General features: G+C 37.4%; 1 protein-coding gene across 1 annotated transcript in view; it reads right to left on the reverse strand.

Moving 5' to 3' along the window:
• The window catches only part of LOC117997110 (nuclear pore complex protein Nup205-like), a 37,011-nt gene extending 24,977 nt beyond the window's left edge, over positions 1–12,034 (reverse strand). Inside the window, exons 1-12 of the mRNA XM_069498088.1 lie at positions 11,322–12,034; positions 10,729–10,914; positions 9,947–10,067; positions 8,675–9,616; positions 6,400–6,569; positions 5,558–5,678; positions 5,001–5,178; positions 4,341–4,541; positions 3,707–3,788; positions 2,974–3,077; positions 2,065–2,350; positions 1,094–1,230 (exon numbers count right to left, since the gene is read on the reverse strand). Coding sequence (XP_069354189.1) covers positions 1,094–1,230; positions 2,065–2,350; positions 2,974–3,077; positions 3,707–3,788; positions 4,341–4,541; positions 5,001–5,178; positions 5,558–5,678; positions 6,400–6,569; positions 8,675–9,616; positions 9,947–10,067; positions 10,729–10,914; positions 11,322–11,807 — 3,014 coding nt within the window. The 5' untranslated portion in view covers positions 11,808–12,034. The remainder of the gene's footprint in view (positions 1–1,093; positions 1,231–2,064; positions 2,351–2,973; positions 3,078–3,706; positions 3,789–4,340; positions 4,542–5,000; positions 5,179–5,557; positions 5,679–6,399; positions 6,570–8,674; positions 9,617–9,946; positions 10,068–10,728; positions 10,915–11,321) is intronic.
• Positions 12,035–12,139: the final 105 nt, after the last annotated feature.

The following is a 12,139-nucleotide window of genomic DNA, read 5'->3' on the forward strand; positions in this document are numbered from 1 at the left end:
GTGACTTAGCCTTCAAAGATGGTTTGCTGCGTAAGTGATTTGAACTAGGTTATCGTTAGGATATGTAACAACCAAGAAAATAATATCTGTCCCGGCTGTACTCACGTGTTTAGTCGACGTTAGCCTGACTAGTTTCGAACCCATCCGGGGTCCTTTTTCAAGGGAGTCAGTTCGTTCGGAGTTGCGATGAAGATCAGCAAGAACTGTTGGGAGACGATCGGCAGCTGTCGCCTCCCCCCCCCAGCCACCCTCACAACGGACTCTACGGGCAGCAGCACGCGCGGCCCGCAGTCAAAACCGCGGCGCGTAAGCGAACTGACTCCCTTGAAAAAGGACCCCGGATGGGTTCGAAACTAGTCGGCCTAACGTCGACTAAACACGTGAGTACAGCCGGGACAGATATTATTTATAATGGAAATCACTCACGGTAGTTTAAACGTTAAGAAACCATGAAAGTCAGCATGCTTGTGGTAGAGATCTAATCCACGTTTTTGCGTTTATTTTATGCATTAGTATTTTTTAAATATTAATTTTGACTTGAAATTATGGGTATGTTAACCTGAAATAAATCAATTTTACTTATTTACTAGCTGATGCCCGCGACTTCGTCTGCGTGAAATTAGGTTTTTAAAAATCCCGTGGGAACTCTTTGATTGTCCGGGATAAAAAGTAGCCTATGTCAGTCTCCAGGTCTTTATCTATACCCATGCAAAAAATCACGTCAGTCGCAAGCATAAGCTAGTAATCTAAATATATAAAAGGAAAAGGTGACTGACTGACTGACTGACTGACTGACTGACTGACTGACTGACTGACTGACTGATCTATCAACGCACAGCTCAAACTACTGGACCGATCGGGCTGAAATTTTGCATGCAGATAGCTATTGTGACGTAGGCATCCGCTAAGAAAGGATTTTCGAAAATTCAACTCCTAAGGGGGTGAAGTAGGGGTTTGAAATTTGTGTAGTCCACGTGGACGAAGTCGCGAGCATAAGCTAGTAAATAAATAAAAAGGATATGTAAACGTGCACTAAAAAAAATTTGATAAGTATGATTCAATCCAATGATCGCTAAAAATAAAATCGACTCACTTGACCCTCATCTCCATGAGTTTGGAATGCATGAGAACAATGAAGTCCGTAATAAGGGAATGTATGCGCCTCTGGTAGTATTCCTCCGAAGCCACCAGGTTGGTCGACAGAATGGCCTCATCTAGATATTCAAACACCTGAAACAAAAACATTTTTCAAAACATATTTTTGAAATGCAGATCACACTCATGAATTACTTCGTTCACAGATTTTGTACATGTGCTTAAAAAGAAAAGAAAGAAAAACGTTTGTTTTTTAAAGCTATGCCACACATTACCAGTTGTACCTAGTTACTTGAGATATATTTTTATGTAGATACCACGATTATTTTGAAGTTTTTATTTGTCGATATTTCAACCCGATATTTGAAATATCGACAAATATAAACTTAAAATCACTCGAGATAGTTCATAGTGCCTTCAACCCAGAACTGTACCTGATATCTTCCTGGTTCTGACTGTTTTAAGCGCGCAGTGTAAGAATACAGTACCCATCCCATCAAATACAAATACAAATACAAATTTCTTTATTGCGAATCTGGGTAAACAGTGGAGATGTTACAAAACAAAAAGGTACAGCCAAATTCTGCCTATTAGCATGCAATATGATATTCCTAACAAACGTGTACATAGTTTTGATAAAATTTGCCAAATTTAATTCTTAGTCACAAAAGAATAAAAAAACAAGATAGTACTTAATACAAAATATGTCAAAAGGTAACCAAATACACACTAAAGGAAAAAATGACATCTTAGATATTCGTCAACACTATAAAAAATGTTTTAAATTAAATATTCGAATCATAAATATATCCACAGTTTACGTGCATTCCCCAATCTGTTTGCTTGGACTTTTGCGTGTATGTAAAAGTATCAGTGCGTGCGTGTCTACATACGTGCGTGCGTGTCTACATACGTGCGTACGTGTGAGTATGAGTGCGTGTGTGTAATCTGTATACGTGCGTAACTTACCCCGCCATCAATAGCCGCATCAACTAACATCTCATCCTGATCCAGCAGCTCAGTCTTCGGCTCGGTTCTTCTCAACAGCGACACTGGCGCCCTCTTCAGCGCCGCTAGAGCCAAGCCCAATGACAACTGACATAAAGCTCTCAACCCCGAACTGTTCTTGTTATCTTCCTGGTTCTGACTTTGGTTGGGCTGGGAGGGCGGGGAGAGCTGGTCAAGTAATACTGATATTAAGTCTGGATCCAGGATTAGGGGTAGCTTTTTGGCTAGTTCTTCGCCGTCTTCTCTCCTAAAATGATTAATGAGGAATTAGGAAATAACTAAAGTTAAATATCTTTAAGCATTTTTCTTTTACATGGGGGTTAAAAAAACGTTGCAACAGAAGTAGTAATTTATTAGAATTATAACATTACTAACTGATGCCCGCGACTTCGTCCGTGTGGATTTACATTTTTCAAAATCCCGCGGGAATTCTTTGATTTTCCGGGATGAAAATTAGCCTATGTGTTAATCCAGGGTATAATCTATCTCCATTCCAAATTTCATTCAAATCCGTTCAGCCGTTTTTGCGTGATTGAGTAACAAACATCCAAACATCCACACTTTCACATTTATAATATTACTAGACTAGATACTAGATGATGCCCGCGACTTCGTCCGCGTGGATTTAGGTTTTTAAAAATCCCGTGGGAACGCTTTAATTTTCCGGTATAAAAAGAAGCCTATGTCCTTCCCCGGGATGTAAGCTAACTCTGTACCAAATTTAATCAAAATCGGATAAACCGTTGGGCCGTGAAAAGCTAGCAGACAGACAGATACACTTTCGCATTTATGATATTAGTATGGATTAGGATTAGGATAAAACCTTACATTACATAACATTATAGACATTATCAAAAGAATTCCACTTACCTATGCAAGACAGACAGATCCAAGGCATACAATAAAGCCATTTGTAAAGCCAGTGATATTTCATCTAGAGCACCGGTCGCCCCTTTCGAAGGCGACATCATTTGCTGCAAAAAATAATGTTTTTTTGTTTAGAAGTTTTATATTATACTAGCTGATGCCCGCAACTTCGTTCACGTGGATCAAGATTTTCAAAAATCCCGTGGGAACTCTTAGATTTTCCAGGATAAAAAGTAGCCTATGTCACTCTCCAGGTCTTAACTATACCCTTGTAAAAAACTACGTTGATCCGTTACACCGTTGCGACGTGATTGAAGGACAAACCAATAAACCAACAAACAAACACTAAATTCATAAAATAAAGTCAGGTGTGGGTCAATCAGCCTCGTTTCATTACACGGTGGCAGCGGTGGGATACCTCGGATGTCTTGATATAAAACCTGGCCTGAGAAGATGGCGGCTAGTCAGTGGCGTGCAGCTCATAGAGGCATAAACGCACTGCTTACCCTCATTGTAATAAATCAATGCTTATTTTTCATTTTAACCTGCCGTAAAATAAGTTCATACCTAAATGCATACCCTGGCTTGAACTCCTGTGCACGCCACTGCGGCTAGTGTGTGGATGAGAAAGGCGGAGGACCGCGTGTTGTGGCGCGCTCTCCGGAACGCGGGCGAAACCGCGGGCATTATCTAGTTTCTAATATTAGTATCAGTATGGATTGAGCATTAAACATACCTCAGATAAAAGCCTGAGCAGACTGTCCCTTTCTAAGCCACGCTGAGCCGACGCCGCGAACACTACGCCGGCGAGGAGTTTTCTGCAAAATTAAAAATTCTGTTTAGGAAAATAAAACAAAATGTCAATTCTGACATACAATTTTGTATAATAAATTGAGGCAGCTATTTAAAAGCCAGGCATGACATTGCCCGTATGTTCCCACTCTTACTGGGTCTGTATAATACATATCCTGATTTAATAAATTATTACAGTACGCGGCAGAAAGTAATGTACATCGGCCTTTAGAATGACAATGTAGAGCGTTGTCTCAGTCACTCATACTGTCTCACACTCACTTCTTACACAAATTTTTTAAGAAATGTACGTTTCAAACAACCAATCTAATGTGTTACTCGGCTTCTTCGGCTTTGTAGAGCGTTGTCTCTATCACTCATGCCTATGGGACGTTTTTTCGGTCTCAATGACAGAGACAATGCCCTACGAAACCGCTACCTCTTTCTAAAGGCCGATGTACATTATTTTCTGCCGCGTAGTGTACATAGATATCGTTCTCTTCTCTCTTTCTCACATACAATTAGGGTTTAACAACCAAAGCGTGTTACACACGTTCATACAACACCACTTCACATACCTTGTGTTCTGTATAGTGCTGACGAGCTTGACGTGGTACTTCCTAGGCGGCAGAGCCCTATTGCGTCGCAGAAGGTCGAGCTCGGTGTCCAGGTCGCAGCGCCGCAACGCGTCTAAAACTCCGCCCAGCAACCCGTCTGAGATCAACTGCCCTACGTAGCGGGACACATATGACACTATTTCCTCGCGAGCGTTTATTGACCTGGGGGATGAAATGAAAGAAACAAAGAAAAAGTGTTTATTTGTTTTTTTTTAAAAAGAAACGTACAATAAATGTACATTCCGTGTAAACGAAAAAGATGCATATATATCAAAAGTTGCTCTCTGACTGTTCACACTGCCGGCGACGACTCGCTTTACTAGTTTTGTCACTAAGCGACGAGCTTTCAAAAATAAAGTCACTCAGCGATATTCGTTCAGCGATGCTCGCTTGCTTGGACACGTGTAAAGCGCGCGCAGGACTGAGTGAGCGCGGGCGAATGGCGCGAGTAATCGCTCGTCGCACTTGGACACTCGCTTATAGCCCGGCGACAAAACTATCGAAACTACACACTCGCTTCCCGCTGATCGACGTCGGCGGTCAGACCACTGCCTTAGGTACATGTGATGTGTTCAACAGTTAACAAAATAAACGTTTTTTCTGTCCTTTCTTTAAACTTACCACGATACACCATCTCTAGCCATGATAAGCTCTCGTAGGGCCTGCACTAGGGCCCTCCTGCCGTCGTAGTACAAGAACACAGCAATCAAGCCCCGTGCCAGCCCGGGACGCCGCGAGCTCTGTCTTTGAGCTGTATGCAGCAACTCCAGGCAGGCAAATTCATTTGCATTGTACATATCTGGAAAAAGTTACCACTGGGTAGAATTAAAAAACTTTGGGAGTTTTAGACAAGTTTTTTAAGTCCTCATATCTCCCACAGGTATCATGCTATTATATTTTTTTGGCACAGACATCAAACATCTTGATGTTACAGACAATTATCTAACACCTTGTATAAGAGGGAGTGCATATGCAGGCAAACAAAGAAAGAAATAAGAATAAAGAAGAATAAAGAATCTTATATAATATATTTTTTTTAACAAATATAAGGTTAACTTTAACTTATAACTTTATATGTATTTGTAACTTTAACCTTTACAAATGAGAGATGAACTTTGATAAGCAAGAAATAGCCAGATTCCTCAAACTGTTTGTTATCCAGGTTAGTATTCATATACCTGATATAATGATAGCCTCATCTACTAGTTCTTTGGATAGGACCGTACGTCCCACACTGGGCAGGTTCACTCCTTCAGTTATACCTCTTTTTATCTCTTCCCTGCTTGCTGGATTCTTTGCCTATAACAAAGACATACACCCGTATTATAGTTGAGCCATTACAAACGTGCGAACTGGGTCATAAATCATTTTTATCAGCCCCCGATTGTGTAAGAAAAACGTATTCATCGTTATCGTAATCGTCGAAAAATTCTGCCCTTTGATTGGTTGATTCGCTGTTTACATTTTTTCACAGCCAATCAAAGGGCAGAATTTGTTGTCACAATTGGAGGGCAGACCTCTCACTTGCACTTACAGGCCTTATGGAATTGTATCATGACGCTCTAGTGTTTTGTGTATTAGTAAGAAAAAGGATTTGACGATAGTTAATAACAGATATTAAATTAGCTACTTGCTTGGACGCAGCTAGCTAAGCTGCGTCCAAGATATCCCTTTATTGATAACAACTTCAGCATTCTCTCAACCTTATGATCGTAATAATTTATGACCCAGTTCGCACGTTCATAATGGCTCAACTATAATATGCTAAATGTGAAAGTGTATCTATATGTTCACAACCTTTTCACTGCCCATAAGCTAAATTAATTTTGACAAAATTTGGCACACAGATTATTAGCTTACATTCCGGAGACTGACATATATTTGTGTTTAACGTGTGTTGGATGACCTAAATAAATGTATTTCTATTCTGTTCTACTCTACATAGGCTTTTTATCATGAAAAATCAAGGTAAAATAAAATAACTTATTCAAAAAATTTTTTGTGTTCAATAAAATCTTACAGGATTCTTCAAAAGTGATAAAAAAGTCTGTTTGTGTCTTCTCAATACTGATTCAAATGTGTGAACCGCATATGGTGCTCCGCTGCTCTCATTTGTAAGGTAGCTCTCTACCACGGCCGCTAGCTCCCTGTAGGGGGTCCATAGGTCTTCTGTAGTTGTCCCTGCAAATATGTTCACACATAAATACTTGCTATCCAAAACTCAAATTATTTATACAGAATAGGTAAAATGTTATGCTTACTGATGGTCAAAATTATTAATTTGTAAGAAGATGAATTAATGCGCACTTAAAACTAAAGCTATGAGGGTTCCAAACGCGCCCAGGTCTGAGAAGAGCCCACAACAAACTCAATCATCAATATCCATCATCATTATCATCATCTCAATGTACTGCCAGCCCATTTCTGAGCACTGGATTTCTCTCAGAAAGAGAAGGGTTAGGTTAGATTTGATAGTTCAGGGGTACCAGGCACACAGGCTTTGCCAGTGTCAAGTGGGTTAATACTTGCTATATATCTTTAAATCGACTAGCGTGTCACCTTATGACGCCACAAAGTTGGGCTTCCACTGTCATGGTGTACTGGTAATATGAAGAGGGCGGCAGGAGACAGCTGGATGAAGGTGTACGGTAAAATGTGGCAACGCTTATTAGGGAAGATCTGTGATCAACAGTTGACATCTACAGGCTGATATGATCGTATATCCGAAGCACCAGGCCATCTAAATAAGTCACCTATGCAGCTTAGGTAGCAAGTTTTTTGTTCACTTTTTTGCGAATATTATATTCTTATAATAGTATTTAAACGTATTTTTCATGGCGCTTTTTGATTGACTAACAAATTCAAGTCTTGTAGCCTAGTATTAAAGAAGAAATACATGTAACCGCCAAAGTGCTAGGTTATATCTGAATTACTGTAAATAATCGCTTACCTTCGTTAATATCCATTGTAAATGAAACAAAATCAGCTATAAAATTATTTCCTTAAAATTATAGGTCCACGTTACAGTGAAAAATACGATTTTAAACAATAAAATGAATAAAATTATCAAAGTATTTTGAACGCCGACTTTGACACATTTTTGATAGAGAAAAAAAAATATCTTTCAGAAATTGGAAAGTTGGTAGGTAGTACTGTGTAAGTCTATATTCAAAACATTGTCTATGGCTTAAGATTTAGTGATGTGACTCATGTGTTTACAGTCGTAGTGTACAAGAAGTTTTTATGTATGTACCTATGTATACTGATTTTTTCAAGGTTTCTGGACCGATTTGCAATTTTTTTTAATCAACAGCAGAAATTTCCATGGTGGTCCCATAAAAATTTCTGGGTCCAACTCCTTAATTCTAATGCTGCAGGGTTACTGCCTGCCGATGTTGTCGAGATTCAGGAAGTGTTCATAGTGAGTTAATGTTGTAGATAGTAACGACTTCATGCTTAGACTCCAAGCTCGCCCGAATTCAACATACATACATACACGTGTAGAATCAATTTATTTTTTTACTTTTTAGTGGTTTTTGAAGTCGGTTATTTAATAAAAAAATTCAAGCTCATGCTACTTATCACAATATGTTAAGACTTTACCACCAGTTCGGAAAGCAGATTCGACTGAGAAGAGCTATGTATGTAGTAGGTAGTAGCATAGTACTTATTTCCCTCTACCTATATTTTTAGGATAGCTGCTGTTGTTAATACAAATAAAATTGTTCTAGTTTAAAAAAGATTTACATTAGTATGTAATAAAGCAAGGTATTAAAAGTAACAAGCAAGATAAATTCAAAACAACATTCAGAAATATTTTATTAATCCAAGATGACAAGAGAACAACAAGATACATTAATTATTTTGTTCACAAGAATAAATTACTTAAAAAAATATATCTTATCGATACCACAAATGCATTTTCAAAATTGATAACATACTTACTTATTTAAGAGACTGTTCGATTGTAAACAAATATTCCATGCATTTATTTCGATAGAATGTATTATTGTAAAAAACAATGTTGTTAAAAAACTCGCCATCGTTTGTTACTTGAACTGGTTGATTATTCAAAACGTCCTTTGATTTGTCACATCTGACTTTATCACATTCAACATCTATAATATCTAGATGATGTAACAAAGATTTATCTTGAAAATTACTTAAAATTATGCTCCCGCATGATGCAAATCCAGTCTTCTCAAAACACAACTTAGAAAGAATGTATAAAGTGCTTACATTAAAATGAGTAAGTGTGTTAAAATTCTTAAGTAAAAGAGTCTCTCCTTTTTCAAATTGCTTTAATAAGCTGAGCAATGTCTTGAAGCAATTTTTCTCATATACATTGTAACTATCCTTGTATTGATACTCAGGCAGTAAAAGAACCTTTGAAATCTCACTATCAGTCTCCTTTACATTAACTTGCCCCCTTGATTGTTTGTAGAGGATAATTTCTTTGAACTCCTCTTCAGCTAATATTTGCTGATACAGCTTAAAAATCGGGACAAATATGAATTTTGAGCTGTTCACCTTTTGTAAAGGCTGCCCATACGTAAAAACGATGTTCAGTTTTAAAGTATAGTCTTTGAACATCCATCGGATAGGTTCATTTATTAAAATTAGAGGATTTGATAACAGTTCAGCTTGCAAAAAAGCATTCAAATTTTTCAATTTTTCTTTCAATGACATTTTGGAATACAACTGCCGCTCCGTGTATGAGCCGCGATGGTAACGTGGATTCGTGTTAATTTTATTCTCTTCATGTAAAGCACCCTTTAAAATCTCCTGATCATATTCAATGGGTTTCAAGTCATATTTCCAAATATATTCAGAAGCCACGATTGCTCTTATTTTCTTCATGTCTCTGTGCAATGCGATATTATTTTGCATCAAGTATGCTTGAAGATTATTGTTTATCACATGACATTGGATTGAATAAAAGTAATAAGCACATTCCTCTACTTGCTTTAAGAAAGATTCTGGGATAACTTCTAGTGGAAATAGAGATGTTTTGGAATAAAGTTCTGTACCATAAGTGGATTTGAGGATAGGTATATACTCGTCCAAGTTGATATTGTCTTTGTATCGGAGACATATCGCGTAGACTTCGGAATTTCCTTGTCGAGATGTCACAGGTTTGTATATATTGACTTCTTTGAATAGGTGGTTGAGCAGGTACATTAGATTGACTGTTGAGTGTTCAAATATTGTGAATAGCTTGAATATTAAGGTTCCACCTGCCAAATAAGTAATATACAATTTATAAGTAAAAGATCTAGAAATTATTCTAGAGAATATCTAAATATATAAAAGGAAAAGGTGACTGACTGATCTATCAACGCAGAGCTCAAACTACTGAATGGATCGGGCTGGAATGTGGCATGCAAATAGCTATTATGACTAGGCATCCGCTAAGATAGGATTTTTGAAATTTCAACCCCTAATTATCAACGTTTAGCGCAAAGTTTAGCTGGGTTTAGAAACATGTGATTTTGCATGTAGATTTTTGTACTGTAACCTCCACTTAAAAATGGTAAAAAAACAATACATATTTGGTGTTATTGTACCTGGACTCAGAGTTTGCAATGCGGTCACAATTTCACAATAGTGTAATGGAGATGTGACTTCCTCCTGAGCATCAGGCTTCTGAAGACAATCTATAGATCCATCTGCTGTGACAAGCATTACCTGCTAAATAAAAGCAAATTAAAATTCACAATTGATGTAAAGGACATAGACACAATTATTAATTGGTGTAAAGGACATTTTAGAAGAGACATTTTTAATATTGCTTTAGAAAATTAATATAGTGATTTGTGGTGTATCATAATATTACTTCATACTTTACATATAAGCCTCCCGTGTCATTTGTTGAAATATAAAACTTGGAGTCTCTATAAATATTATACTGTAAAATTAAATGGTTCTTTTTCTATATAAATTTATCTGCTATCTTTCGTAGCTATAGTCAGATTTTCGGTAAGTGTTCGGTTCAAAATTTTAAAATATATTTTTTTAAACTTTATAACAATATTGTGAAACATAAACCATACAATTATCCTTCTTCTGATACTCAGTATTTGTCTCATTCTCTTACGTATAGTTTTCTGAACATTTCACCCATACTGTATGTGAAGTGCATTTTTTATCTTTTTTTTTCATATAGAATAGAATAGTAAAGAATATATTTTTATTCAAGTAAACTTTTTACAAGGGCTTTTGAATCGTCAACTAGTTAATTAACCACTGGGTCGGAATGTTGTAGCAATCAGTCTTCCGACTATCAGCAAATGTGAACTCATTTAACTTTCAATTTTTATAGGAAATTTTCTAAATGTTCATCGCATACCTTTCCCAAGCTCTTGGCTTTATTGACGATGGCTTGTGAATTTTCCCAGTCCATCAGATTCCCGGTGCTATCCACACCAAAGTGCCAGTTATCCAATGTGTGGTACATGAAACGGTCATCGCTGATCATGTTTGACGGAGAATTGCCTTCATAATATGGATTCAGCGTATTGGCAAGCCATGTCCACTAGAAAATAAATCTTAGTTTGTTCTGTCTGTGTGGAATTTCTGATGTCTTTGTCTTCTTTAAGTAAAACTTGGTTAATCACTTGAGAACCCGCTTGAGACCAAGTTGCAGGCTTCATCTTATATAAAAAATGATAACATATTGTCTCATAGGAGGCTTTGGCCGTGGTGGCTAGTTACCACATGACTGACAAAGCCGTGCCACCAAGCAATTTAGCGTTAAGGTATGATACTGTGTAGAAACCAGAGAGGTACGAGTTTAATTTCTATACCCCCGTCCCGGTAAGGCAGCTTCCATCTTAGACTGCATCATTACTTAGCACCAGGTGAAATTGATTGCAGTCAAGGTAATTTATAAGGTAGGTAATAGGAGGTTAGGTAATAAAAAAATATGATGTTTATTTTTACCTGTATATCCCGATGATTTAATTTCAAATAATGATTAAGAGATGTTATGAAAGCTCCAGGTGCTTCACAAAGGTGCAGTGAGACTATCTCCTTTGCAGCACTCGCTTCTTTTGGCACTATACTGTATGTACATGCGCATTCGTAGAACTTTGTCCATGCCTGCGTCAGAAACTCCGGGTTGATTAAACATCTAACCTTCCAACCGACCTCGCCTGCTGGGTTCCGTCTACGGGTGTGACTACTCCACTCCTCAATACTGAAATCATTCAATTGACTCTTGTGGAAATTAAGCCTCGTTTTTAATGATTCCAAAGCTTTAACTTTCCAAGGCGGTGCGGAAAACCACGACTCCCGATCCGGCATCTTCCATTCGCTGTTAAAACGAAACTGGTATTTTTTATTGAACAAATCGTTTAGTTCGTCGTCGAATTCGTCGCTTCTATAGAACTTTTGACGGGAAAACATACTTTCAGTTTTGTGAAACATCTTCAAACGGAAAAGTACTCGAGTGAGAAGAATATTACGTTTTAATTTTTTTAATTAAATTTTTGACACTGTCCACTAGTACTTAGTAAGTATTCTTCAGAAATATAATACACACATGTTATTGATATCATTCTTTCGTTTTCAACTTGATTTACAAGTTTTATCAAACTTTATTTTACAAGAAAATGAGAAAATTAAAATTCAATGCACCTTGTTTACAAAAAATAAACCAATTCAATTCCCAATTATTGGCTTTTAGGTGTGCCAGCTGGGAAAAATAAACCAAAGACTTGTGTGAATGTGATAGCGTGTGATAGTGATAGATAGACCGA

The sequence above is a fragment of the Maniola hyperantus genome, chromosome 4 (genome assembly GCF_902806685.2).
Source record: "Maniola hyperantus chromosome 4, iAphHyp1.2, whole genome shotgun sequence".
NCBI lineage: Eukaryota > Metazoa > Arthropoda > Insecta > Lepidoptera > Nymphalidae > Maniola > Maniola hyperantus.